Source organism: Pyrus communis, chromosome 13 (assembly GCF_041283825.1).
Source record: "Pyrus communis isolate YQ-2024b chromosome 13, ASM4128382v1, whole genome shotgun sequence".
Classification (NCBI taxonomy): domain Eukaryota; kingdom Viridiplantae; phylum Streptophyta; class Magnoliopsida; order Rosales; family Rosaceae; genus Pyrus; species Pyrus communis.
Window position 1 is genome coordinate 26834805 of NC_142577.1, and position 26862 is coordinate 26861666.

The 26862-nt window shown below is 37.7% G+C and overlaps 4 protein-coding genes across 4 annotated transcripts; 2 read left to right on the forward strand and 2 right to left on the reverse strand.

The window, feature by feature from the left end:
* LOC137738314 (ubiquitin-conjugating enzyme E2 2) lies at positions 1-3297 on the forward strand. Its single transcript, XM_068477952.2, has 6 exons — positions 1-315; positions 1041-1174; positions 1284-1309; positions 1412-1501; positions 2084-2172; positions 2988-3297. Exons 2-6 carry the CDS (start codon positions 1050-1052, stop codon positions 3114-3116), a joined length of 459 nt encoding a protein of 152 aa, XP_068334053.1. The 5' UTR covers positions 1-315; positions 1041-1049; the 3' UTR covers positions 3117-3297.
* A 277-nt stretch (positions 3298-3574) lies between these two features.
* LOC137738313 (putative LRR receptor-like serine/threonine-protein kinase At1g14390) lies at positions 3575-7175 on the reverse strand. Its single transcript, XM_068477951.2, has 7 exons — positions 5233-7175; positions 5004-5137; positions 4612-4855; positions 4335-4528; positions 4184-4242; positions 4001-4109; positions 3575-3904 (listed from the first exon to the last, which is right to left on the reverse strand). Exons 1-7 carry the CDS (start codon positions 6455-6457, stop codon positions 3671-3673), a joined length of 2199 nt encoding a protein of 732 aa, XP_068334052.2. The 5' UTR covers positions 6458-7175; the 3' UTR covers positions 3575-3670.
* A 4517-nt stretch (positions 7176-11692) lies between these two features.
* On the forward strand, positions 11693-16228 carry LOC137737705 (protein IQ-DOMAIN 29). Its single transcript, XM_068477249.2, has 7 exons — positions 11693-11953; positions 12368-12496; positions 13165-13455; positions 13625-13795; positions 13966-14046; positions 14469-15465; positions 15847-16228. Exons 2-7 carry the CDS (start codon positions 12413-12415, stop codon positions 15876-15878), a joined length of 1656 nt encoding a protein of 551 aa, XP_068333350.2. The 5' UTR covers positions 11693-11953; positions 12368-12412; the 3' UTR covers positions 15879-16228.
* Positions 16229-16256: 28 nt separating this feature from the next.
* LOC137737707 (uncharacterized) lies at positions 16257-18602 on the reverse strand. The gene is made up of 4 exons (XM_068477250.2): positions 18399-18602; positions 17841-18289; positions 16984-17593; positions 16257-16874 (listed from the first exon to the last, which is right to left on the reverse strand). Exons 1-4 carry the CDS (start codon positions 18504-18506, stop codon positions 16416-16418), a joined length of 1626 nt encoding a protein of 541 aa, XP_068333351.1. The 5' UTR covers positions 18507-18602; the 3' UTR covers positions 16257-16415.
* Between the last annotated feature and the right edge of the window lie 8260 nt (positions 18603-26862).

Genomic DNA, 26862 nt, shown 5'->3' on the forward strand with positions numbered 1-26862 from the left:
GAGAGAGAGAGAGAGAGAATAAGCGCTGACCTGAGAGACTTCCAATAGCGTTTTTAATTGCCTGTAAATATAAAACCAAATCAATCCCAGCTTAGAAACCTGTTAACCTAAAAATACTTTCTCCTCCTCTCTCTCTCTCTCTCTCTCTCATCCTCCGGCCACCGCGGAAATCCTCCTCCGACGCCTTTTTCTCTAGCTTAACATCCATCTGTTTGTTTCGCGGGAAAACTCCTGAGCTGCCAAATCTTCCCATCCGTTCCCGCGGTTCTGGACATCTGTCTTTGAGAATCAAATTCTCTCGCCGTCGGCTAACAGGTTTTTCTTAATTTCTGGGTTTATTTCTTCAGCTATCTTATAACAGATGCAATATTTGAATTTTCCTCCGATTTGTGGTCTGTGTGGAATTTGATTTCGTAGAAGATCTAATTTCTTAATTGTAATACAAGAAAATAAACCCTAAATTTTTGTGTGATTTCATTTTTTTTCGTTAATGATTTTAGCTTGACGTGATTAGCTGATAGGAATATGGATCTTGGATTTTGATTATGCATGGTTGTGGTTTTTGTTTTTGTTTATAGCTCGAACTTGTATAGCAACCAGTTGACTAAGATTTTGTGTGCAATTGGGATCCATTTAGTGTTGGATTTAGACTTTATTTGAGCTCAGGTGCATCAAAGTTCAGTCAATTATTTATAGGAATCAATTATATTTTGTTTAATAATTTGGATATTGCATAATTTGGGCTTTGATATTGGTTTATATTTTAGAGGTTACTTGAGCTTTTCGGATTGAAGTCTTTGAATCTGTGTTCATTTCTAGGTTTAATCTTTAGGTAAGTTTTTGTTTAACCTCAATTATGTTGCTCGAATGCCTTAACGTGTTGGTTGGGTTGTACTTTCTGCAATTCTCTGTTGATGCAAGTTATGAATTGATTTCTTGCTTCCAACGACGCCTGCGTGTTTACTTTTTGACACCCATGTTTGGAAAAGTATTCGACCATGACTCTGTTTTTATTTCTTTGGTTGGCCTAATATATATAGGCGGTGAGGATGTCGACTCCTGCAAGGAAGAGACTAATGAGGGATTTCAAGAGGTTGCAACAGGATCCTCCTGCTGGTATAAGTGGTGCCCCTCAAGACAACAATATTATGCTTTGGAATGCTGTTATATTTGGGTATGTCTCCGAAGGAGATTGTGTTTTGTTGCCTATTTCAGTTTAGTTTGATTGTTTTTCTTGAGATCCCGTACAATTTTATTTATGCACTTTATTGTTTGAACTGCAGGCCTGATGACACCCCATGGGATGGAGGTAAAAACTGAGATGAACTTCATATCATGTTGCAATTGGATTTCTCTTCTTCCATGTGTAACTTTTAAGCTACATCTTTAAAAATATTTTTGTGTTTCCCAGGTACGTTTAAGTTGACACTCCAATTCACAGAGGACTATCCAAATAAGCCGCCAACTGTGCGTTTCGTTTCTCGAATGTTTCATCCAAATAGTAAGTTCAAACAGAAACTGCACTCCCATACCTGCATGCACGTTTTACGTTTTTACATGAGTTGGTACATATGTATGCACATACAAATACAAACTGCAATAATTGTTATTTTCGATAGTTCTTAAATTAGTAGAGGAGTTTATTGTGTTTGGATCTATTATCTCAGTTTTCCTCTTGGATTTGTGCATATGTAATTGTAGCACAGTTTGTTCTCTGGTATTGTGCTTTTATCAGGTTTTAGTTTTCTTACGCGTCATATCCTGTCATTACCTTGTTTTGGAAGAAAACTATGTCTTTCATTTTTCTTTTTAATCGTTATACACTCACTCACTTAGCCAAACTAGCTTTTCATGGGTGAAAAAGGAGCTGAGGAAATGGAAGTACTTATTTATTTTTTATTTTTATGTTTGCAAACATGTGTTAATTGAGATTGAATCACTGATCATCTTTACCTTCACAGCTTGTTGCCTTGGTTGTTCACTCATATTTGTGACTATGTTTTAACAAGTTAACCACAATGCAATTAGTTGGAAATATTTCGGCTGTTTCAAGTTTTAAGCTTTGTCTGTCTCGCCTTTCCAGTTTATGCAGATGGAAGCATTTGTTTGGACATCCTACAGAATCAATGGAGCCCTATCTATGATGTAGCAGCTATACTTACCTCCATTCAGGTATTTGTTTATGTTCTATTTATTGCTTGGTTACTTCTAATTCTTTGATTTATTGAGAACCTATTGTTTACGTGTGTCATATGCTATGTTTGTAAGAGACCACACACCATATATGAAAGGAATTTTTTTTTTTTTTTTTTTCAAACACCATATATGAAAGGATAAGTTGCTGTCTTTTGTGTCACACAAATTTGGTCTAAGTGCCCCATCTTGTTCATTCCAATCCAAAACTAAGTTTTGTAGCATTTATTTGAGCACTACGAGAGCAAGGAAGCATTGATTGTACTGATTTGTGTTCTTCCTCCAAGAAAATATCCCGTCTCTTCTGTTTTCTTTCAACCATCGTACCAATGCATGCACATGCACCTCACGCCTAATTATGTCTGTTACTTCTATCCACATGGAATTTTCATGTGTCCCCGTCTGTTTCACCTTTCCTTTCAAAGAACAAGAATTCTAAAAGCATGTGGACAATCAAGTGCTTCTTATTGCACCTCTCTCAGATCTTGGCTATCGCTTCATGTTGCATAAAATTAGTAATCATCTCAGTATAACCACACTTCCATTTTCCCATAATTATTACCATAACTATATGTATGGGAATTGTTTTTAAAACAAAACTATCTGATTATGCTCTCTTTTAACAACACACAACCGAAGGCGCACGCACATATTCATATGTTTATGTGGATATATGGCTTTTAGTCAATACAGATGAATGAAATATAAGATTGTTGAGGGAGTTCACTCTGTTTCTATTGGCCTTTTTATTTATGTTGTTTTTTATTTCCTAATATGTTTTTTTCTTATTGCAGTCTTTGCTGTGTGATCCAAACCCAAACTCTCCAGCAAATTCAGAAGCTGCACGGATGTTTAGCGAGAACAAGCGCGAATACAATAGGAGAGTCCGCGAGATTGTTGAGCAGAGTTGGACTGCGGATTAAAGAGTTAACTCCTGATGGAGAGCTTTCGAAAATCAGTTGAATCAGGCCTCTGTTTAAATAACTTTGAAACTTGAAAACCATTTGTGTTGTGAAGAACTCAACTTTCTGATCTTGTGAAATATTTTGCTTGGTCATTTTATTCAGTGGCGTTTAGGCCTCGTATATCTAATACGTTGGACCACCTGCCTTGCAGTTTTCTTCCATCTAAAACTGCATTTAATTTTGCTCTTATCATATCATGTAGACTGGGGTTGAAGGAAATGTTGATATGCATCTGCTTTATACATTTGCCTCTCACAACATCGTCACGTGACCATCGCGTGCGAAGTTGTGTACCATGAATCCATGGTGGTTGTACACTTTCATCTGGGTTTGATGTGTCCGCCCCTTTGCATTCGTGTTTGGTTCTGCTTATGCTCGCCGTAGATTATAGAGTTTAGAATATTGAGCGAACGAAAAACAGTAAACACGAAATGTTATAGACTTTGGTTTATTCGTATGGACACGTTGCCCAACAAGTATCAAGTAGAACTGTAAATCCCGCTAAAGAAGTACTACATTTGTGCGCTGAGGTTTCCACTGCTAGTCCACCCCTCCTGAACTTGAATCGAATACTGCAAATTCCAAAGAACGTTATCTATGGAAGGACGCTTGCTTGGATCTCTGCTCAAACAATTGACGGTGATTTCAACAGCCGTCTTCAGCGACTGATACGCAAAACTCCCAATCATTGACGAATCTACTATTTCTCGTAGCGTCGATCGTCCTTCTATCAAGCCCTCTTCGAACTGTTGATTAGAAATGAAAAGGAAACGCACTTCATTAGTTCAGTTCCTGCGACAACTGATAATGTTGGTCGAAGAACTCTTCTCTATAAGATTTACCTGAATCCTAAGCTCATCGAATTCGGTAGCTGATTTGATCAATCTACCAGTAAGAACTTGAAGTAGAATAATGCCCAACTGGTAAATATCTTCCTTCTCTGCTTCGGCACTGCGTTTTTACCATTCTCGTAAGAAAACTTAGACGCCGCGGTAGAACAGAAGAAGATGAAGAAAAGTAAATACCTGCTTAGATGGGAATTACTACTAATCCCTTCTCCATGAAGATGACTCTCCGAACCAACCTGCAAATTAGAGAATGCAATTGTTAATGACTACAAACACTTCACCTTCTTTTCAAAATTTTCAAGCTCGTTTACTTTTTGCCAATTCTCACCTGAAATGGCAATGGCAGATTGTAGTTACTGATTTTAGCAGAAACACTCTCATCCAACAATATGTTCTCTATCTTCAAATTGTTCCCAAAGATGCCGGGAGCCACGCCGGTGTGCAAGAACTGGACTCCTCTGGCAATGCCGATGGTAACCGCCATTCTCTGCGGCCATTTCATCCATTCCTTCTTTCTCCAATCTACAAAACCAAACCGTGCATATTACAAGTGTTTCAGTTAATCCAATTACAGTTCTTCTCTGTGCAGGACGTCCGTTCTTTACCGGTGAGATGGTCCATCAGCGACCCGTTGGTGACGTTCTCAAGAACAATAAATACCGTGTTAGATGCGGTGGGATGGTCCTGGTACGTGACAGCGCTGTGTCCGATAAGGCTGACCAGATGCTTATGCCTCATCTTTGACAAGCCTTCCATGCTCCGTTTCAAGTTTTGTGGCAACTGCTTCTGCTTTAACTTCACACATTTCACTTGCACTTGTGAACCATCTCTCAGCCACCCTTTGTACACCTGTTAATGATGCATAATGCAATATCTCGTTTCAAAAGAAATTCACTGTACATGACGTTCGTTCTTTTATTTAATAACCTACGTGCATCCATGTGATACTGATATTGTCCTAAATGAATAACAAACAAGTTCAAATTCAATGCAATACCTGTCCTTGAGGTCCTTCCGTGATCAAATTCGCAGTGTCGAAATTGTTTGTTGCATCATCGATTTCTTCGAGCGTGAAAACTTGATACGGGGGGAGCCCGAGTGTTGGCAGCCTCATCAACTGGGGCACACGCCCTAAAAAACCCAAATGCAAATATTAGTCACTTTTTACTTTGATTTAATTTTTTCAGGCAATAAAGTCAGAGACTTTTCACGCTACAGCCACTTACTTGCATTGACATTACGCTTTGGGGAGCTTCTGACTGAGATTTTCTCCACCTTGGATCTGTCAAATCGATCCTCTGTGCTCCTCTCCCCTGCCCTTTTGACAATCACCACAACCAGCAACCCCACACCACCAGCAACACCCACAATGCCGGCAATCACACCCAGCAACACACCCAGCTTTATTCTGTTCTCCTCCTTCTTCCCCGCAGTTTCAGCCGGCGGCTTCACGGCCAGAGCTTCCCTGTGGCAGAAGGCATACGGATGCTGGTACTTCGAGTTCCCACTCGACAAACAGTTCCACGAATCCAGAACCGTCCTGTTCGACGCCTTCGAGTTCGACCCGACGCAGGTGGGCAGCTTCCCAATCAGCAAATTCTGGGAAATGTCTAAAACTCTGAGGTTTTTGCCGCAGGTTGAGTTGGTGGACAGGGCCCCAGTGAGCTGGTTCTGGGAGAGATTGATGAACTGAATGGAGGGCAGCGAGAAGAGGAAAGATGGTATGGGACCCACAAACTTGTTGTAGGAGATGTCCAGTTCCGTCAGCTGATCGAAGTTATTCAGTCCAGTCGGAATCTCAGATCTCATGGAGTTGTTTCTGAGAACGATGATTTGAATACTGTTTCCCAACGAGGGAAATCCAGGACCCAACTTGTTATTTCCGAGGTTGATTTCTTGGAGAAATGTTAGGGGTCTGAGATCCGGAACGCTTCCGTTAAGGAAATTGTCAGCCAAATTTATGCTCGTGAGATTCTTGATCGAGCCGAGAGAAGCCGGAATCTCGCCGGAGATGGAGTTGGAGCTGAGGTTGAGCGTTTCGAGCGACCAGAACCGGTTGATCTTCGGCGGAAGCGGGCCCCACAGGCCGAGGGAGACCAATGAGAGGGATTTGAGGTTGGAGAGCTTGGTGAGCATGGTGAAGAAAGAGTCGATGGAGAAGGATTTGGACAGAGTGCTCTGTTTTGGAGGGGAGGTTTTGGTTTTGTTTCCGATGACAGTCAATTCGGTTAGGCGGTTATTTGTACAGACGATTGTGAGGGAGGGGGAGGGAGGAAGGAAGCAGAAGTTGGTCCAGTTCGTCCATCCCCGAAGAGCTTCGGGGTATTCGAGAAGCTTCCGCACTTGGAAGAGGATTCGAACTTCGGTCGGAGTGAGCTGAGCGGTTGAGACTGGAGGAGAAATGGATAGAGTGAGAAACAAGAAACAGAGAGGAACCCAGAAGCTCTTCATTTTTTGAAGAAAATGAGATCAACCCAGAAAAGCCAGTTAGTCCAAGTTCGTCTGTGGCTCAGATACAACCGTTAAACTCCTCTGGTAAATTCAGTGTACTGCAGAATATTTCAGAAGAAGGAAGCAGGTAATGAGCAGAAAGATCTCGGTTTGGTAAGGTGAGGTGAGGTGACAAGAAAGGATTTTACAGTTCGAAGTGAGAGAAAAACTGGCGAGGGTGCTGAAATCATGAAAGAAAAGGACTGGAATATCAACAGAAAGGAGGGGAAGCCGTTGTTGTGGAGGGAATGAAAGATCTGAAGAGACTAAAATTGCAGAGTTTTTGAAGTGGAGCAATGCAAGAATCGCACGGTACTTAGTGGAGTCGGTCCAGTTCAATTACAAAGCGACAACGCAAGACAACCCATCTGCAGTGACGACCTGCACAGAATGGTTTCCGAATAAGGTATGCGTTGCGGTTCAATAATACAACGTCACTTATTATAGTTGTACAAATTTGTCTTCGGATAATTTTAGATTATCGGACAGAACACCACGAATTTATTTTTTACATGTACATTTTCATATAAAATACATTATTAATTCGAAATGCCGACATATTAACGAAAGCGATGTAGACAAGTTTCTTGAACAAAGCCCATCCCGATCCTCCGCTACGCGAACTAGTGTTTTAAGTAGCAAACTGGTTGTTTCGAAGTTTGTAATTTTCTACCATCCTGCACTGTTTTGTTTGTTTGGGATTAAATTATAAATGAAGTCAACTTGTCGGTGATTCAAACGCTTGCAATTGGCGATAAGCTCGATGTTGTTGACCACGTTTATTATGGTAAAAGAATTGTTAGAACATCTTCAAATGAAAGGTTAAATTGTCTAAATCAGTAATAATAGTAACAAAAGACATCATTAATGTTTTCTAACTGAGAAGTTAAATCTGATGTAGTATGATATGCATTGATATTTCTCCTCATTGTTGCCAAATTTGACAGCACCTTCAGATTTTTTTTTAATTACTTATTAAATGCTTTTTATTAATTTTTTTATTAGTTTAAAGCATTATCCTTTTGTTTCTTTTCATTTCCAATGCAAAAAAAGTACATGAATTATTCTTTTATGTTTAAAATTTGACTTATTGGTTAGAAAGCAAAAGTTTAAAAGATGTCAAAATGGCATGTAAGCCTTCAAATTTAAATTTTAGGTTTAAAATTTGACATTTCCTTTAGAAATGGTCTAAGAAACTCTCTCAAATTAAGATTATTTATAGATTTTTTGTTACTTCAGAATTTAACATCAATTTTTATGTTAATATTATAAAATATTATATAAAAAAATATAGGGGCATTTAGATTTGAGTCCACAAAATTGAGCTACTTTCCAATTGAGTCCAATTCCATGTGCCATATCAGTTTAGGTTCAACTGATCTTTTTTATGTATATTTTGCCCTTTTACAATCTAAATGAAAATATATTTAAATTTCTTGATTTATCCAAATTTTGAATCATTAAAGCCTTTAATCTATTCAATATCCAAGGAAAAAAAATTAAAATTAAAATTCATGGCATGTTTATCAACAACAAAATCTACTATGATATACATTCTTGATAAAAGTATATTACAAAAAGAAAAAACCTATGATATAGGTACATAAATACAAAATATGTCATGAAGATATATTTAAATAATATCTAATTAAACTATGGTGTAGGTAGATAATGCAACTAATCTGTGATGCAGGTAGGCAATGCAATCAATCTGCGATGTAGGTAGTTAATTTACAAACAAAAAAACATATGATACATATGCAATTAATCTCTAATATGGGTAGAGTATTATAAAAGAAATCCTATGGTATAGGTAGATAAACACAATTAATCTTAAATTATCAACAAAATATATAATATACATAGGTAGATAAATACAATTATTCATGATACATGTACATTATAATATTAAAAAAAATTAAAAAAGGACAAGTGATATAGGTAGATAAAACAAAAAAAAATGGGGAAGAAAAATGATATTGAGGGAGGAAACACCAGAGAAAATGCTAATTCGATAGAACTTCAAAATTAAAATATATATATAAAGGAAAAAGAAGCAAGGAAAAAAAAAAAAAAGACGAAGAATCCAAAACACTAATGCAATTTTTTTTAACCAATCAAATATATATTGATCATTCTTATGGAAAAGGAGGAGAAGAGGAATATTATGGAAAAAGATTACTCGGCAAAATAACACAGGTAGAGAAAGATATTGTAAGGGAGAAACAAGAAAAGAGAATTAAAACAAGAAAAGAGAAATTAACGGTCGGGGAAATGAGAAGAAAAAAAAGCAGATTTCAATCCCTAATTCTATAATTAAGGATAAGATTAACATTAATCACAAATTAAAAAAACAGTAATTACTTAATAAGTCAATTTGAGGGTAAATTTGGCAACAAAATACAAATAAGCTTAAGTGGATAATAAATCACTGGACCTAACCCAAAATTTAAAACAAAATTGGACTATAACTAATAATGACTCATAAAATTGGACTCATATTAAGCTTCCCTAAAAATATAAGATTACAGAAAATTTATAGATATTTTCACCTTTTAAAAAGGAACCGTTGCATTTCTCATTACGGTAAACTTACTTACCGGAGAGCCGTGGCCACGTGGCCTTTTTCTATTTCTTATTCTTTTTAAACTCATGATGAATGAAATCACGAGACCTTTTGATTTTCACTTTTCACCTAAAATTGTTCACCAACAAACAAACATGTTAAAATGTTTACGAGGAATAGTAATAAACATTAATTGAAATTTTATTAAAAATATTCATGACACAAGTTTATTTAGAAGGACATGGGTCATCTCTGGATTCATGTATCATAATCTACCAAATTCATGCATTCAGACCATTGAAAATTGATCAAACGGTTACAAACATGAGCGCATTTTAAAAGTTATAATAACTTTAGCCGTTAAATCAAATTTTAATGGTTCAGATACATAGATTTGATGGATTATGATACATGATTCCTGAGATGACTCATGTCCTATTTAGAAAACGCTTATATGATCCAAATGTATTTTATTATTTTTACTTTTATGTCAAACACAACAAAACACGCAAATCTTTAGTCTAGGATTAAGGTGGTTGTAGAAAATCTCATGGATTCCCCTCAAAGGGTGCATTTGATGCTTAATTGTGCTACTACTATTAATAGTGTCGCTTTGAGGTGAGTTTATTCTTACATTTATCTTTAGAAGAGAACAAACAATCAGTCCGACATAATAATTAAATACTCATTAACGTAAGTTGAATTTAAAATTTAAACTTAGCAAATGAAATCCACTAGCACTAAAGTAGTGCCAGCAGTAATCTCAATCAATCCGAGAAATGATTTCAGTGAACGAAAAGGACCACAAGTCATTTTCCACCGATGCAAATCAGTAGCTAGAAAAATATGTACATTTATGATTTTGCATGACCCGAACGTCCTCCCGCATCGACGTCAATGGAAAATAATTAGACTTGCAGGGCATTGCATCCAGATATTAACTCCGTTGACAAATATGTGTGCGTCGTTTTGTGTGAGGCTGTCGGTGTGTGTACGAATAAGAGAGGGTGGATGATTTGATTAATTAAGGTATTAGCTCCACCTAATCCTTTTTATCAGTGGATTATAGTGATTAATAATTCACTGGGATGCGGGGTGGCTGGCTGCTCGTTCAAGCCAGCCTGACACTTGCTTTTATCTATCTGTGTTTAAGTGTTTTGTTCTTTCTATTGGACACAACAAAGCTGAAAGATTTGTTTGCAATTTGCGAAAACGACTACTTGTTCGCATCTCTTCAATATCTGGATGGAAGAAAAATAAAGCTACAAGAAATGTTAAAAGGAAATTTTTTTAAAGTGAGATTCTCTATTATAGATGGAGCCATGAACGAACCACAATAGTTCCAGACTCATCTTGATATTTTTTTTTCACACATAAATGTTTAGTAGTGTTATATGCTTACAAAGGTTTTTAGTTTAATTTTGTTTTTCGGGTTTGATTTGAGATTGGTGGCTCTTATGGACTTCAAGCAATTTGTTACTTGTGAGCTTTGAGGAGGAAGGAGAAAGGAAAAAAGTCAGAGAGGCATGGGGTTTAGGTTTAAGGAAGATGATGATAAGGATGACACCATTGCATATCCAAACGACGGTGATCGGTACTCACCACACAGCTAAGATTCCGATAGCGTTTCAGATTGAGACTTTTGGGATTCTTCTAGGCTAATATCTTGCCTTGCCACTGTTCTCTATGAACCCTTTGCGACCTCACATTTTAACTCAATGTGCATTTCAATATCATAAAATATTGTCCCGAAAACTTGAAGTGACAGAGAGTTTATGAAAAGTCTCACTTTTTTATAGAATCTCCTTAGCATATCTCATAAAGCTATTCAACCTTTGAATTCAATGTAAATTTATGTGTTAATGTTTCAACAACTTGGTGCGACAATATTCGATTTTTTGGGTGAAAGATTCCATTAAATTGGATACCTAATATTCCATACATTTTAAGTGAAAATTATGGGTTGTTTTTTGACTCATCGCTCATGCAATGCCAAACCAAAAGAAGTTGCATGAGGAATTACAATAAGTTTTATTCCATTGATCCAACATTGCAATTATTGAAAGAATTTTGTTAATATCAGTCGTGCCTAGATGCTCATTGAACAAGTCGTGAATCATGCGCCCATGCATTAAGACTCATTCTTTTATTAGGTGAATGTATTCAATATGATAGCCAGCTTGCTTGACCACTCTCATAAAAGATATTCGTGTGCAAAAAATTGTACTTACGTCAAGTAAATTTATACTCAAATTCAAATTCTATTCCTTTGTGAGACTGGCCAATGTTTTTTCTCCCTTTAGTATAATTGCCTTCATATTTATTGTCACCTTAATTGCAACAACTACTCCTTCCTTCAATCAATCGAGAGATTTCTTAGTGTGTCAAAATACAGTCTGATACATCAAAGTGTTATAATATAATTGGTTAGAAACTCGAAAAATAAAAATTTATAATCAATTGCATTATGACACTTGATTTACCAACTATGTTCCCGACACACTGAATCTCCAATCAATCATACTCGAGAGACATCACACATGTTTGGACTTCCTTCAAGAAAAAAAAAAAAAAATACACCAATTTGGGCCAGTTGCTTGCCTTCTTTGGGTCAACTAAAAAATTGGGCTAGGTCCACATTCCGAACAAACAAAGCGAACCCACCACAAACGCTGTCGTTTCCCCACCTCGTTTCAGGAATATTATTTCCATTTCTACACGTCGCCTAATTACTTTTCAGTTTCTAATTTTGCAACTTTTTCAGGTGAAATTTCAACAGTGAAAAACCAGAGGGAGCTCACCCCCACAGTCGCCGGCCAGTAGAGCAGCAGACCCGAAACGTCGCCGTACTACTCCCTCTTCGTCTTCGCCTTCTCCTTCTCCAGTTTGTGGTACTCTTCTTTCGAACGGCCTCGATCTTTCGATAGATTTGAATTTTTTGTTTTCCCCCAAATGGTTCATATTTTCCATTCCAACCTTACATTTTATCGCATTTTAATTTTTGTTCCATTATTTTCGTTGTTTCCGTTTCAGCATTTTTGTGTATTTGTTTTTTTTTATATTTTCTTTTTTAAATTGAGATTTTAGGGCTTTGAATTTTTGTTCGCATAGCTTTCAATTCCATGGTCTTATTGGATACAAATTACTCTTACTGTAATATTTCAGCTGAGCAGACCATGTTATTATTTAGAACCCTATTTTTCTGTTTTCAAATGGGTTCAGTGATATAGGTTCTCGGTTAATCTTTACAAATTTCAGCTGGTAATTAGGTACTGCCATGGCTCATCTTGTGTGTATAACTGCAGGGTTCTGCGCATTAAGCATTTGCGGGCTGCATTTAACTTTTTGCAATGGGAAAAACCCCCGGGAAATGGATCAAGAATTTGCTTCTTGGGAAGAAATCATCCAAGTCTACTTTTTCCAAAGGAAGAGAGGTATTACTATGGTGCACATTGGTTTGAAAATCAATTCGTATGTCGGTTAAATAGAAAGGGGTTAAAAAAGGGAACCGTTATTGGCACTCCAAAAATCTCATTCTACACTCCTCACAAGTGTATTTTTCTTTTCTAATATAGAAAGTTTGGAGTGTAGAATGAGATTTTTGGAGGGTTAATAACAATTCCCTTAAAAAAAAACACAAAATATTATATGCTTGTCAAGTTAACCTAGGAATAGGAGAAAAGAAAATTCTGTCAATTGCAATTGTGAAGTATGAGCTTGACGAGACCAGACCCGAAGTTTACCATGGTTGGGTTGTGCAACTCGTTCATTGGTAGACTTCTTTTTTGTTCCCTCTCATTCATGTGGTGAATGGTTCACCAAATTTGGAGAGTGACTGCGTGAGTTAGTCTGCTATATTGCTTTTTTCTTCCGGAAAGTGATTTATTATCTCATATCATAAATGGGATGAGATGTTTACACTGGACGCTCACATTTCCTATTAAATCCTTGGATTTTTATTCTTGAATATTACTTTGATTTGGCTATTTGTATAATTTTTGCATACATGGAACCTATATGTTAATTTTCTTTCATCTTGTTGGTCATTATTAAGTTAATAAGTTCTAATTTTACAACTTATGATGTTGTTCTGGTTTTACAGAAATCTACAAATAAAGAGGAGTCATTGTTCTCATCAAAGTTATCTGTGTCGGAGTTAACTGTGAGCGCTCCAGTTATATCACCACCACTGATTGGGACTGTTGCTAGTAATGAAGTGGGTTCAGAGATAACAGTGGCTGAAAAATTGCCGAATGATGGGGTTATAATGTCATCTACGAAAGACGATGGCCAAGCACAAGTTATCTTGAGTTCGACTTCTCAGGAAGATCTTGAGACAATCAAGCAAGAGCAAGCTGCCACAAAGGTGCAAAGTGCTTATAGGAGCTATGTGGTACTTTCTTTCCTTCCCATTGATGTTCTGCTTTTGTTTAAAAGTTATGGTTAATAATATTTCTTCGCATTTTCTGTTGTACTTCTGTGAGATGACTTCAGTATCTGGAGAATATTTTTGGCCAACCTTACAACTACTGATGGAAACTAATTATCTTTAAACTTTGAAGGCTCGCCGTGCATATCGGACTCTTAAGGGAATCGTGAGGCTGCAAGCACTTATTCGTGGTCACTTGGTTAGAAGACAAGCTATATCCACATTATTATCTGTCCAGGGGATTGTTAAGTTTCAGGCTCTGATTCGTGGTCAACTTGCTAGACATTCTTATATCTTGGTTGAGGTGTGTAAAACTCATCTGGTACTTTCTGCTTACTTTTTCAAGTGGCTCATGCATTGAATCTGAGGTTATAGATTCATGCTTTTTCAACCAAGAGCGAAAGCCTATGTGTATATCCTTTCATTCCTAAACTTTTGTTGCCACTTATATGCTGATATTTTTTTTGTAATCAGGTTGCTAAATGTTTTAATTTATCTGGAGTAGGCACATCTTCCCAGGTGGAGAGGCTGTCCAAAATTGTTTTTGTTCAGAAGGTGAGATTTACTTTACTACTGCCCAACATATGGTTATTTATGTAATTAAAGATTTATTTCTTTGGATCATGCAACTGAAATTAGCTTAAGTTTACAAAGCAACACAATGTATCAGAGAGGACTTTTCCTTCTCGCTATTGTCAGCCCACCTTGTTATACGGCGAATAGTCTGGTGTTTATATGCTTGTATTACTTGTAAGTTGTAACGACGTTCTGTTAAACCTATGCGGAGAGACATGCAACTTGTGGCTCCAAAAACAAGTTTTGAAAACTGAGTAAAACCTTAGGTGCTGATCTTAGAAAGGGAAACATGATAAATGATCTGTTCCTGCACCCTTTTGTCTCTTTTACTGCTGGGCCAAAGACAGAATTTGATTGCCCGAAATAGAAACTGCTTGTTTGATTATTATTTTCATTTTCAGCTTTTGGCTTCATTGCATACTACTATTCCTGTACGTCTGGAGTACGGTCCAGGGGAGCCTAACTCGTCCTGGGTGTGGCTTGAGCGCTGGACCAGGTCATGCTTTTGGGAACCTGTTGTACAACCGAAGAAAAACCCTGATTCAAGGTCTCGTAAGAAGCATGAGAAGGGTCAAACAATAGAGACTGAAAAGGCCAGACCAAAAAGAAGTGTACAGACACTGTCCAGGACAAATGTTGAAAACGGGTCAAAACGGGTCACCCCCGATTCTGAAAAGACTAAACGCAATTTAAGGAAAGCTTCTAGCCCTTCTGAAGTCGTAAGGGTTAAAAATAATGTAAGAAAATCTTCTGATACCAATAAGGAGGTTTCTGATCGGTCATTGGTTGGTGATGAGAGACCAAAGCACAGTACCATGAAGAGTTTGGCGTCTGCTGCTCCTGATGATTCAGAGCAAGGCACTAGTGAAATTTCCGAGAAAATGGAAAAATTGGCAGTTGCTGTGTCAAAACAGTCCGATCTAGAAGGAAGTTTGGAACTGCCTTCAGCAGATGAACCAATGGAAAAGTTAGATGACCATCCTTCTGGTGACATACAACCCATGGAGAAAGCTGGGACAAGTGAAGGAATTGAAGCAATAAATCAGGTGCCAAACTCGAGGGATCACATTATTGGGAATGAGGATAAGAAAACCAGCCAGAGAAGGGCTTCTCTACCTATGAAGTTTGATCAACAGGAGAATGGGGTTCATAACTCACCAAGAGTCCCGAGTTATATGGCACCAACTGCATCAGCAAAAGCTAGGCTGAGAGGACAGGGCTCCCCTAAGTTTGACCAAGATATTGTTGAGAAGAATGTTATTACCAGGCGGCATTCTTTGTCTGCTTCCACTAACACTAAGTTTAGTTCTCCTTCCCCACGGGCACACGGACTGGTTCAAGCTGGCAAAGGTGTGATCAGAAGTGACAGATCTTTATCGTCTTCAAGGGATGGTTTTGGTAAGCTGTGAAATCCTCTATGTGCTTTTCAATTGCATGTCTAATTTACACTGATTTACGTCATTTCCATTCTCCCATGCCCCTCGAAACTCTCTTGCACATGCGTCCATCCATCTATACTTTAAACACAACATCCCATCTTTTCAAGCATTTGTGTGCTCATTCTAGTGAAAGTTGGGATATTGTCGCACTCACATTTATACAACTTTCCTTCTAGGCTCAGAGAAGGCTATGCTGAATTTATTCATGACTTGTTACTTTTTGTGTGTTGATTTTTTTCTTGTTTCCTTATTGATCATTTTGTCTTGGTGTCTTTGGATCGGGTTGAAATATGTGGTATGCATTCTAATTGTCCTTTATTGTGGCTAACATGAATTTCAGATAAGGCAATCCAACCAGAGTGGAGGAGGTGATTTCGGGCGAGGTATTGTTCCATGGAAATATATCAAGGTCAGGTAAAGAGAAAAACACCAACCCATTTGCAGTTTCAGGTTTTGTTGTTGCTGTGACTTAGTTATAGGTTGAATTCAAGATCGATGTGTTGAGTAATCAGTGTTGTGCTTGTCGATTAAGTTTGTTCTCTTACTTACCAATAGGGGTTATTTTACGGTTTGGGTACTTTGTTTCGGGCTTGAGATGTTTGTGATATTCTGTCTGATCATCGAATTATGTAAAATTCGAGAGACAGTTCGAGTCTGGGATTCTCCTTTGCTTGTTAAATACTTGGGTTTTTTTTACTGGAAATGGATACTTTGCTACCAAATTCGCAGTTACGATGTTTACAGTCTTAGTTACTAAAAAGTCCATCACTTTTGCAGTTATTTTTATTACTGTTATTTAACTTTTTTCTCAGATGTTGAAGTGCAAAATTTTGCACCTTGACTCAAGCCTCGATCTGAAGCACAGTAAACTGTTCAGATTCCTACGTTGTCTTCAGAAAGAGGTTTCCCTCATACAACGCAGAAAGCGAACAGTGTAGTCCCAGCCGTCCAAGAAGGGTGAAACGTGGCCAGGCCAACTGAGTACCCACTTCCGACGTAAATACACCCGTAGCTTGCCGAAATGCCCCCATATATCGTAGCACCAGTGTTATACGTCCACAAAAATTTTCCAGTGCTTGCATCCATGCCATATACGGGACCGTTTGAAGCTACAGATCCAGCAAAAACAACACCGTTAGCGACTGTAACAGGTGCCTGGGAAGTATCGTTGCTAGGGTTTGCAGTTGTCCACAAGATATTCCCTGTATCTGCATCAAGAGCCACCCATACTCCGGCTGTTGTCGTCTGGGTTGAAGGTGCGAGAGTGAAGTTCTGTCGGTCGCCGTTGGCAATGTTTGTGTATACCCTTCTACCATCTGTGGCTGCACCCCATATCCCTCCTCCCTCATTGCCACCCGGTCCGGCCAACTACAAAATTCAGCGAATTGATTAGCCTTTCTGCATTCCACACTGAACTGGACATAAGCAATTAGTAATTTTAAACACAAAACCTGATTCCCTTAGCTGCTCATTTTACCTTAAACCAGACTATACTTCCATCGTCACGGTTTAGTGCCCACGCAAACCCGCTTTTCTGTACTGCCACCACGACATCCAGCGCGCGTCTTGTTCCGTTAGGGCGTATGGTGAGCAGCATGGGCGCCTCTCCGAAGTCGGCGTCCACGTTAGGTCCCGGCGGGCAGTCAGGGTTGTTCGGTACCAAACAAGCAAAATAGAAAATATCATATCCACCCAGTTGCCTAGACCATACAATCCTCCCGGAATCAAGGTCCAAAGCCAGGATCGAATTGAAGTTGATATCTGGACCAAAGCACTGATCAGGCTGGGTAGGTTTTCCTGTTTGGTTATTCTGCCTCTCTTGGCATTCAGTCACCTCAGGTGGAGCTGTGTAGAGGTTCCCAGTAGCCACATATACGTGTCTTCTGGATATATCGATGGCCGGGCTGCTTCCCCATATGGCAGCTCCCGAGTAACCTCCCAAGCTACCGCCATTGTCCGGTAGCATATAAGTCCGCCATAAGACCGACCCGGTTGTAAGGCTGAGCTTCGCTAGGCTTCCTCGGAAATTACAACATTGTGCTGCTGGTAACGCTTCTTGCAAAGACGACACACCAACATAAAATGCACTGCAAAATTAAAACATACATTAAAGTGCCAGACTTAGCTAAGATGAGTTAATACGACGCTCATTACTCATTTGAGTCCACTAAACAATATTTTTTTATAATTAGAACTGTTTATATTCTAGGTCACCTTCAAAAGATTGTCACTACAAAATTCATTAAATTCGAAAAGCAGTTAGGTATCTAACTCTGAACGAAATATGGACGTACACAAATGGTACGTATAACATATTTGAGTGCTTGCACTAACCCTAAGTGTACGGTTCCAGACATGGTGATGAGGACTCTTGGACGTGGATCAAGTTCAGTTGACCACACAAGCCTTCCATTGGATCGATCCAGGGCAATCACAACAGCAGGTCCATAAATTCCGACGATCAATAGGTTTCCAGCTATTGATGGGGTTGCTCTTGAAACTGTGGCATTCACATTCGAAACGACTCCTGTTCCATTGAGTCCAGTTAACTCACCAAGATTCTGCTGCCATATTAAACGACCAGTGAATGCATCCACAGCATACACATTTCCGTTCCATGACGGAAAATAAACCCTTCCATCAGCCACTGCCGGCGTCGCTGATATGTCTCTACCGGCGAAAAAAGACCATCTCAACCTCATGTTTTGCACTGTCCTAGGGTTGATTAGCACTTCCCCGACAGAATTCCTTCTGTTGCCAATATCACCTCCATGATTTAACCACTGATCAAAACATATAAAAATTCAGAACAAACTATACATCACATATACTAATTAACTAATTATTATGCATGCATAACTAAAGCTTCATACATAATTAGTTAGTACTTACAATGGCATTTGTGGTATCAAGAACTGTAAGCAAACACAATAGCATGATTAACATTTTCATGTAGTGACATTTCAGATTTTCCATGTAAGCCATCGCTGGTGACAGCATGGTTTCTTCTCTTTGGTTAGCTAGGGATGGTGTGTGTGTATATATAAGGTATATGAGCCAATTTGTACGTAACGTTCACAATTCACGGTTGCATTGTTTTCAGCAAGCTGTTACTCTTGGAACATTAAATTATTGGGTGCCGTCTCTACTTAAACCCTACTTTTCCTTGGTACATGCCAAACCTTCTATGGTCCTATCTATGCCCAACTTTTTATTGAAAAGCTACCAAATCCTAACTATACCCAACTCATGTTACCAAAAGTAGCCCCACTAGAACTCCGACATGCTACCATAGCTATTGACTTTTCTATATACGTAGATTATCAAAAACGACACCATTGCAAATTAGTTCTATATAATATATATGATAGTTTAAATGATATTGAACTTCCGTCTAATTGATTTTTGGTAAAACTTCAACTTCGTCACACGTATTCTTAGTCACCTAATATAAATGCCTAAATTCAGAATAATTCCATTCACTCATGTTTACTTGGAAAACATCATATACTCATGTCTTTCAGTGAATTTTACCATATTCCTAGAGTACTCTTTTAGTCTTTTACTGCCACAGTATACGGTAAACTTGGAAAACTAAACATCGATGAAAGGCTGCGGATTGTTAGGAAAAAAGTTGGGTTTAAATATCACCACCCTAAATTATTGGTTCAAAAATAGTATATGACATTTGTAAGCTGCACTTTCGGTCTGATCAGCATATTAATTAAAGTGACTGAGTTTCAGCCGCTTATCCGGGAAAAAGAGTTATTAAGTTACAACTTTAAATAAAAAAAGCTTTCCAAATTGAGGAAGCTCCCCTCACTACTCCATGCATGATCTCATCATTATTTGTTTCGACTTCACCTGTTCTCAATCGGTCAGGTGTGAGGTTTTACCATAAAAAATTTCGGTATTAGTTAGAGTAAGACAATTCTATTTAAACCCATTGAAACTCAAAGATCGGCTCATGTTAGGCCCACTTGTTTTCAATGAAACTCAGCGGTCGTTTCTTAGCTATATTAAGAGTTCAAACTTGTTTCCTTATAGGGGACAAGCCCGTTGGCTAGCATGGGCCCGCACTGTGGCTCTGATAATAACATATTGGATTTTTGGATCGCAAGGCCCGCCCGCCCCACTCTAACAACACCGACATTGTTCCTAACTTTATCACCTGCCCAATCCATCAGGTGTGGGATTTTACCATAAAAAATCTCAATATTAACTAAAGTAGTGTAATTCTATTTAAACCTATTAGGTTTCTTTGAACCCACCGATGTGGGACTTTAACAATTGCTGAGTTAACCAGATATTCATCAAGGAATATACAGTTCTGACCTGGACACATACGATGATCAGCTAGAGGTCATGCCAGATGGCAACCGGAGTTCTCCCAAACACTTTAGTGTGAGGCAGGCATGATGCATGGAATTTCACCTTCAGTTGAACTGTTGGGTTTTTGGAAGATTCATCCCAATGAAGTGGTCAGGGAAACTCCAGGGGACAACTGACTTCACTTGCTTAATTTGGTTTCTAGCTGGGTGAGTAGTATACTAACATGCATACCATATTTATAATCAATTATATTATAGCTTCTCAGTTTTCACTTGTCATGATTCCCAGAAATGAAATACCAAAGTTGAGATGAGAGAAATTTACATAAATGGAATTTGGGCCACAGCAATTGTATCTGGTCACAATTGTGGGTTAGAATCAGATATATGAAAGTTCATATATGAAGAAAGATATTTGAGGAGGAGGAGGGTGGGGGGTGAGGGCTCCATATGTTGCAAATATTCTCATTCTGCTAAATAAAACAACCATATATATTTTTCCTTTTTACCCATATTATTAAAGGATTGGAAGTTAAGCTACGCAACTATAAACATGTTTACAAGCTAGGAGTTGCATAGTTTAACTTAATTTGGCTTATCGAGTTTTAAAGGATGATCGCGATATATACATAGGTGTGGGGGCATGCAGATACTTTTCTCACATTGGCCTTTGGCACTGCAACTTGGCCAGCTTTTGATCACTAGAAGAGAATCCTGCAACTCCACTGTAATTAAAATCTTTAAGCCCACTTTACTACGACTAAGATATTATTCTCTACTGTGTATTTATCCCAAATAGCGGTCTAGGTTCACCGCCTACAACTTTATCCCCACATAATGTTTTCCCATTGGATTTGAAGCCGAAGAGTACTAGACAACTATGATCATCGGTCGACCGCTATATATATATATATATATATAGACGCTGTTGACATTACCTCATCATCTAATCAAGCTAAACATCAACAAAGAAATCAGGTGTCTCCTAGAGTTCCCTTGAACACTTCATTGGGAGGTGAGATTAATCTCCCTCTCTGATATGGTTTCGAACAATTGTCTTCTTATGTATTCCTACTGAAGTGTTTGGGGGAACTCCTGGCGTCATTTGATAAATACATGTCATTTCAAGACTAACGTTGTAATAATCAGGAGTACAAATTTTTTTAGTTTCTGCATTCTTAGTTATATATTTTCACATTCATAAATATTCTAAAGCATCTTGGTTTCTTTTCTACTATGTAATTGATATTATATTATTGTTCTTGTGATATATAGGTAATGCGTTGATCTCGTCCAACTGCTTAGGCTATCATCAATGAAGACACGGAATTGATTATATTATTCAACCGTAGATCTACTACTGAAGCAGAATGCTTATTAATTTTTCAACTCTTTAAGAAGATTGCTTAGAAGTTAGAGCTAGCCTTAGACTCTATCATGAAGAGTACATGATTGGTATTCTTCATCACATTTTAACTTGAAACAAATTCTCTATGAGAATTTCAAACATATTCTTCTTTGTGTTTTGTGAATGAATATATAATGACTCGCACATTGTTGCTCTCCCACATCATTACTAGCTCATTGTGAGGTTTAGCTTACTTCTCCACCTCTTTAATGTAGATAATATGATTTGTTCAATATATATATATTATGATGACTCGCACATGGTGTGAAATTAACAAGAACTTGAATACAATACCCTCAAATGTAATTACTTTCTCTTTGAATCATGCGGCTCCAAAAGAATTTTCCTAAGATCTGTTAATTAATGGATTATATTTTTGATCCCGAAACTAATTTAGTACGAGTTGGTAAGATTCTCAATCTGATAGTCCAATTATTATTCGACCCGACCCGACTTAATATAAGAAACAATTAAGCTAATTATTTATAATACAAAATCAAGTTTTGAAAAAAAAAAATATATAACAAAAGAACCGCAAAACCAATCAAAATGTGATTTCCTCAAGGTCTTAATATGATGATGATAATAATAAAAAAGAATTTAATCGCTCAAAGAAGATTAATGTAAAATATCGTTTGTAAATATTGTAACTTTCTTTAAACGTCGTTCAGCACTGGTTGCATCAACTCCAAACACTCTGGATTATTCACCTGAGCATTTCGGATTTGATCCACCAAGACAGACCTGACTTGGAAATTAGCTAACAAAGCTCCATGATGATTAGTGTATCCAAAGCCACACATGTACTCCTGAGTTGTGTCATAAGGCTTGCCCTTAAGGATAAAAAAAATAAAATTTTAACGAAAAATTCATGGTATTGTTCACTTTAACGAAAAATCATTTTTTTTTTTTTGTTTATTGACGATGGATTCTGTTTTTTGGGTTAGTTTTGATGTCAGTTGGACTAAAGAATTGTTGCCGTCAAAAATTAAAGAGAAGTTTTGTGTGGCCCACCTCGAGGGTCCGTCGCATTCCAACTACAATATCGTGTCTGTGTATGACGTCGGATGTTTTCTCTAGAGCGTGAAACCCTAAATTACCATGTTGGCTTCTGATTAATTACAAATTTTACCAAACTTTAAACCGGAAGGTACTCAAATTTCTCTATTTGATCGTGCAGAAAAAGCCTGAAACCGAGAGTAGCACTGAAAATCCCAACTTTATTGTGGTTAACGAGACGAAGCATGGTCATCAAATTAATTGTACGATTTCTTTTCTCGGTTAATCAAATTGTATGGTTTATAGTTTCTCTAAAGTTTCTATTTTCGTTGATGTGATAAGAACCAAAAGCCCTAATTTCTTGTTTGGTTGCTGAGAAATTGTGAAAAAGAAAGGAACATGCGAAATCTTGTCCCGATTCATCAGTTTGAGCCTAATAATTTTAGACCTTAATACAGACCTCGATCATCAAGTCACATTAAGGTAACAATGGCCATGGCTACTTTTAATTATTTGTTTGGACAGAGCAAAAAATTAATTCGTATTACAATTATGGAAGTTAAAATTGTAATGCAGCATTATGTGACTTACAAGACAACATGAAACTTGAATGTATAACTTCTTTTTATTAATTTGTATTGAGACTGAGAGTATGAATCTCACATCGAAGAAAGAAAAGGCATTGCATGTCCTTGTAAGTAATTGAATTACTCCTCATATCGCCAATTAATTTTATGTGGAACCCTAACTTTCTTCTTGGTACGTATAGAGCAGATTATCCCATGTGTGAAGCCTAATGGCCACACGTGCTCCACACCACTCGATTTGTGCTATTCATGTGCTAGGCTTGAAAATTTCTCAAACGTGAGGGGGCAGTTTGTTTTGTTCTCTTTGAACTCAATGGTTGACATTAGTTTCCTCTTGTCATATACTATTCTGTAGAATTCAAGGATTATTGAATTGGATCCAACCAAGTTCTTGGCCAAAGAAACAATGGCCTAGTGCGCAATACAAAGGCGGCCAATAAATCCTATTGTTGTCGCTCAATTCCTGGTTTTAGGCACAAACATTTGCTTTATCAGGTACGTTTGTTGTTGCATTGCGCTGCTTCTGTGTTTATGGAGTGTTTGAAGATAACAGAAAAAATGAAAAAGATAAATACCAGTTTAATTTTATGACATTGCTGAGAATTGGTCATCGTTGCGCTGCTGCTGCTGCTAGAGAACTGTCTGCTATTATTGCCTGCTAGTCTAATCATGAAAAGAATAAGCAATATGTGTTTGCACACCACACATAAAGTAGAATGATTACTAATAAAACCATAACTAACACAACAAAAAGGGAGGAGAATATATACTAGATAGTTAATTAGCTTATGATTGAGCTGCGAAAACAATGTAGCAAACTAGATTGTTAGCAGAACTTCATACAACAATGACATTGTGCCGGGGCTCAAACCTGTGGAAATCAAAGGTGGTGGGACTGCGGAAGGCTGGTGAGCCCTTTTTATTCTTTGTAAAATCAAATGCCAACGGGAGTTCCCCCAAACACTTCAGTAGGATATATAGTTGCAAAAAAGACTATTTCCCAATGAAGTGGTCAAGGGAACTCTGGGTGACACTTGATAATATTCTTCTTCCACTATAACAACTTCATAGAATAAGTACATTGCGATGGGGGCTCAAACCCGGGAAGTGAAGGTGGGACTAAATGAAGCTGATAACCCTTTTCATTCTTTGTAAAATCAAATGCCGCCGGGAGTTCCCCCAAACACTTCAGTAGGATATATAGTTGCCAAAGAAACTATTTCCCAATGAAGTGGTCAAGGGAACTCTTGGTGACACCTGATAGCATTGTAGACCTATTTCTTTTCTTTCTTTCTACTTCTTTCAAAACTCGTTATGTTTTATTGGTTATGATCGTTGCAACTGACTCTACTATATATAGTGAGTGACTCTCTTTGCATTTGTTGTATATATCATGGATGGTCCTGAAGTCTTTGTCTTTGTTCAAGAGGGAAGTCGGAAGAGGAAATCGATCTATGAACCTAGACAAAATTGGAGGCCAAATGGAAGGTAGCGAATAATATTGAGGTGAGATCGATCGTCATGTGCCATTCTATCCTCTTTTCCCATGCACTTTGCCTCAATGCCTTTCCTTTTCAGCATTTTCAATTCACATATACAAATTGAATTTCTGTCAGAACTCAGAACCTCATATGTGTTGTGGCTACTTGCTAAGACCTGCTTCTGGAATGTATGCTTTTTGCATCAAGAAAAATGATGAAAGGAACAGGCTTGGATATGAAACAAAACAAAAGGGTTGACACTCACCTCACTTTTGGTCTCTCCTCCATCTGACTGCAATTCTGACCAGGTTCAATTTTCTATTTACTTCATCTCAATCTTTTTCCTTCTCTCTCTACTGGTGGTCCTCACATGTCTTTCTCGTCCAGCTTGGATGGAACTGAACAAGATCTGGCGACCTGATATAAAGGCTTTGAACTTGTTCAGGGAAATAACTGAGTTTATGTTGCTAGCAATGCCTCAGATTATTAGAACATCAAGAAATAACTGATTTAAATTCAGTCTTAGTTTTTAAGATTAAATTGTGACTCAAATAAAAGATTTTGGATTATTGTGTAGCACTCGATTAATTGAAAAATTACGAGGTTTGGATGAGAAAACCGTGGCTTGTCTCACACTGAATATTCTTCTTGTCGTTCAGTCGGATTCTGCCGAAATCTATATTCGGTAAGAAAACGCCGCACGTACAAAGTTATGTTGAGATTTGAATCTAGACAGAAAAATGGGTAATATTAATAAAGTAGTAAATTTTATAGTGAGTGACAGACCTAGCTCGATAACCAGCTTTCTATCCAGCAAGCATCTTGCATTTCCGAGGCGCATCCTCCTCAAGATCTCTTTGATAGCTTATATCAAGCAATGATCTTATGTCTCACTGATGATATATTCTTGTAAGTTTACAATACTAATTACGTGATTTGAGATATAGTTTCATCTCCATGATAGCTAGATATCGAGAGATTCTCACGTGTCACCAAGACAAGTCTCTACAACTCATCGTCATGTGACTGAGGATATATTTCGGATTGTGGCATGGGAATCTCTACTAGATATCAGATAAACGTAACAGAGGACATCTTCATGCCCTGGTACGTACATGTATAGGATAACTCTTGCTCAGGCTCGGTAGCACATGCTAAGCTCAGATGATGCCAACAAGGAATTGATGTCGTATGGATTTGCCTCATGCGTTCATCAACTTGATTAAACTTTTATTGTAGCATCCGCATCACTTATGAGAAAACCCATTTAAAATGTTTTTTTTTAAGTATATTCTAGAAATAATATATAATGAATAATCACGAGTATCACTTTCTCTTCTGTCTACATATCAAATAAAACTGAAAATAATTACAGGCTGGGTAGAGAAATGTGTGAAAGAATACAATTTATATGCAGTTTGGTCGGCGGCATGTGGCTACTCGAAGTGGATTCCTTAATTAGTTCCAAACTTCCCATCTAGGCCACATTGACGTCTGGGTTCGTCGACAAAATAGTTGAACTTCAAATGGTGTGGCTGTTCTCTATGAATCTTTGATCTTGAATAAAGACGAAACAGATGCATATTCAGCTGAATCGCAAAGACAGTAATTCTCTATAAATAGTGGAGTTAGGAACCATTAGAAACTCATCAACCAAAGATAGCGAGTTAAGAGCAATAACATCAGACGGCCCCTAGGGTTCCCTCAAACACTTCATTGGAAATTAATAGGGAGTCCTAAGTAATCCATCTCTCTCTCTCTCTCTCTCTCCCCCTCTCTCTACTGAAGTGTTTGGGGGAACCCCTGGAGCCATTTGATCCATATAAACCAAGGAAGCTAGCTGCTTAATCAAATTGGAGTAATGTTTTCCCACTTTTTGTTTTTTTTTTTTTGCCACTATTTTATCATTGTTCCCCGTATAAATAAATGTGTGCGTATATATAAATATATATGTATGTGTGTTCACTTGCAATAACTTCACATGTGTTAATGATAACTCATCATGTATTAAGACTTTTCTTATGCAGGACCTCAAGTAGCTATTGAAATGGAGCTTTCTTTTCACATACATCTGTGGTAAACAATGGCGGGATGCACTTTACATGTTTCATTTGTTTGCAGTTAGCTATATTAATTACTCGTGGAAGTTCATTACTTGAATAATAGCAATTCACATTGTACATTCTAACTTTTATTTATGGTTCTGTTGTCTTTTTAACGGGAGTGGAATATTATGTAACATTTGTGATCAATGATAAACGAACAAGAAACCAGATTATTAGTCAGTAGGGCAACAAAGCGTTTAATCGGACAACAGTGGCTCTGTCTTAAACCGCTTCTGACCCCTCTTAAAACTCTTCCATACAGACAATGCAACTATCAGTTTTCACTTACACTAATTCTCTTTTTTTTCCTCTCTGTAGCCTCCTTGTTCAGATCATCACTTGCGCTAGTTCTCCTTCCTTTTCTCTTGCACTTTCCTCCTTCACACCATCGCTTGCACTAGTTATATTTCTCATTCTTTTATGCTCTTTCTACACATAATAACCT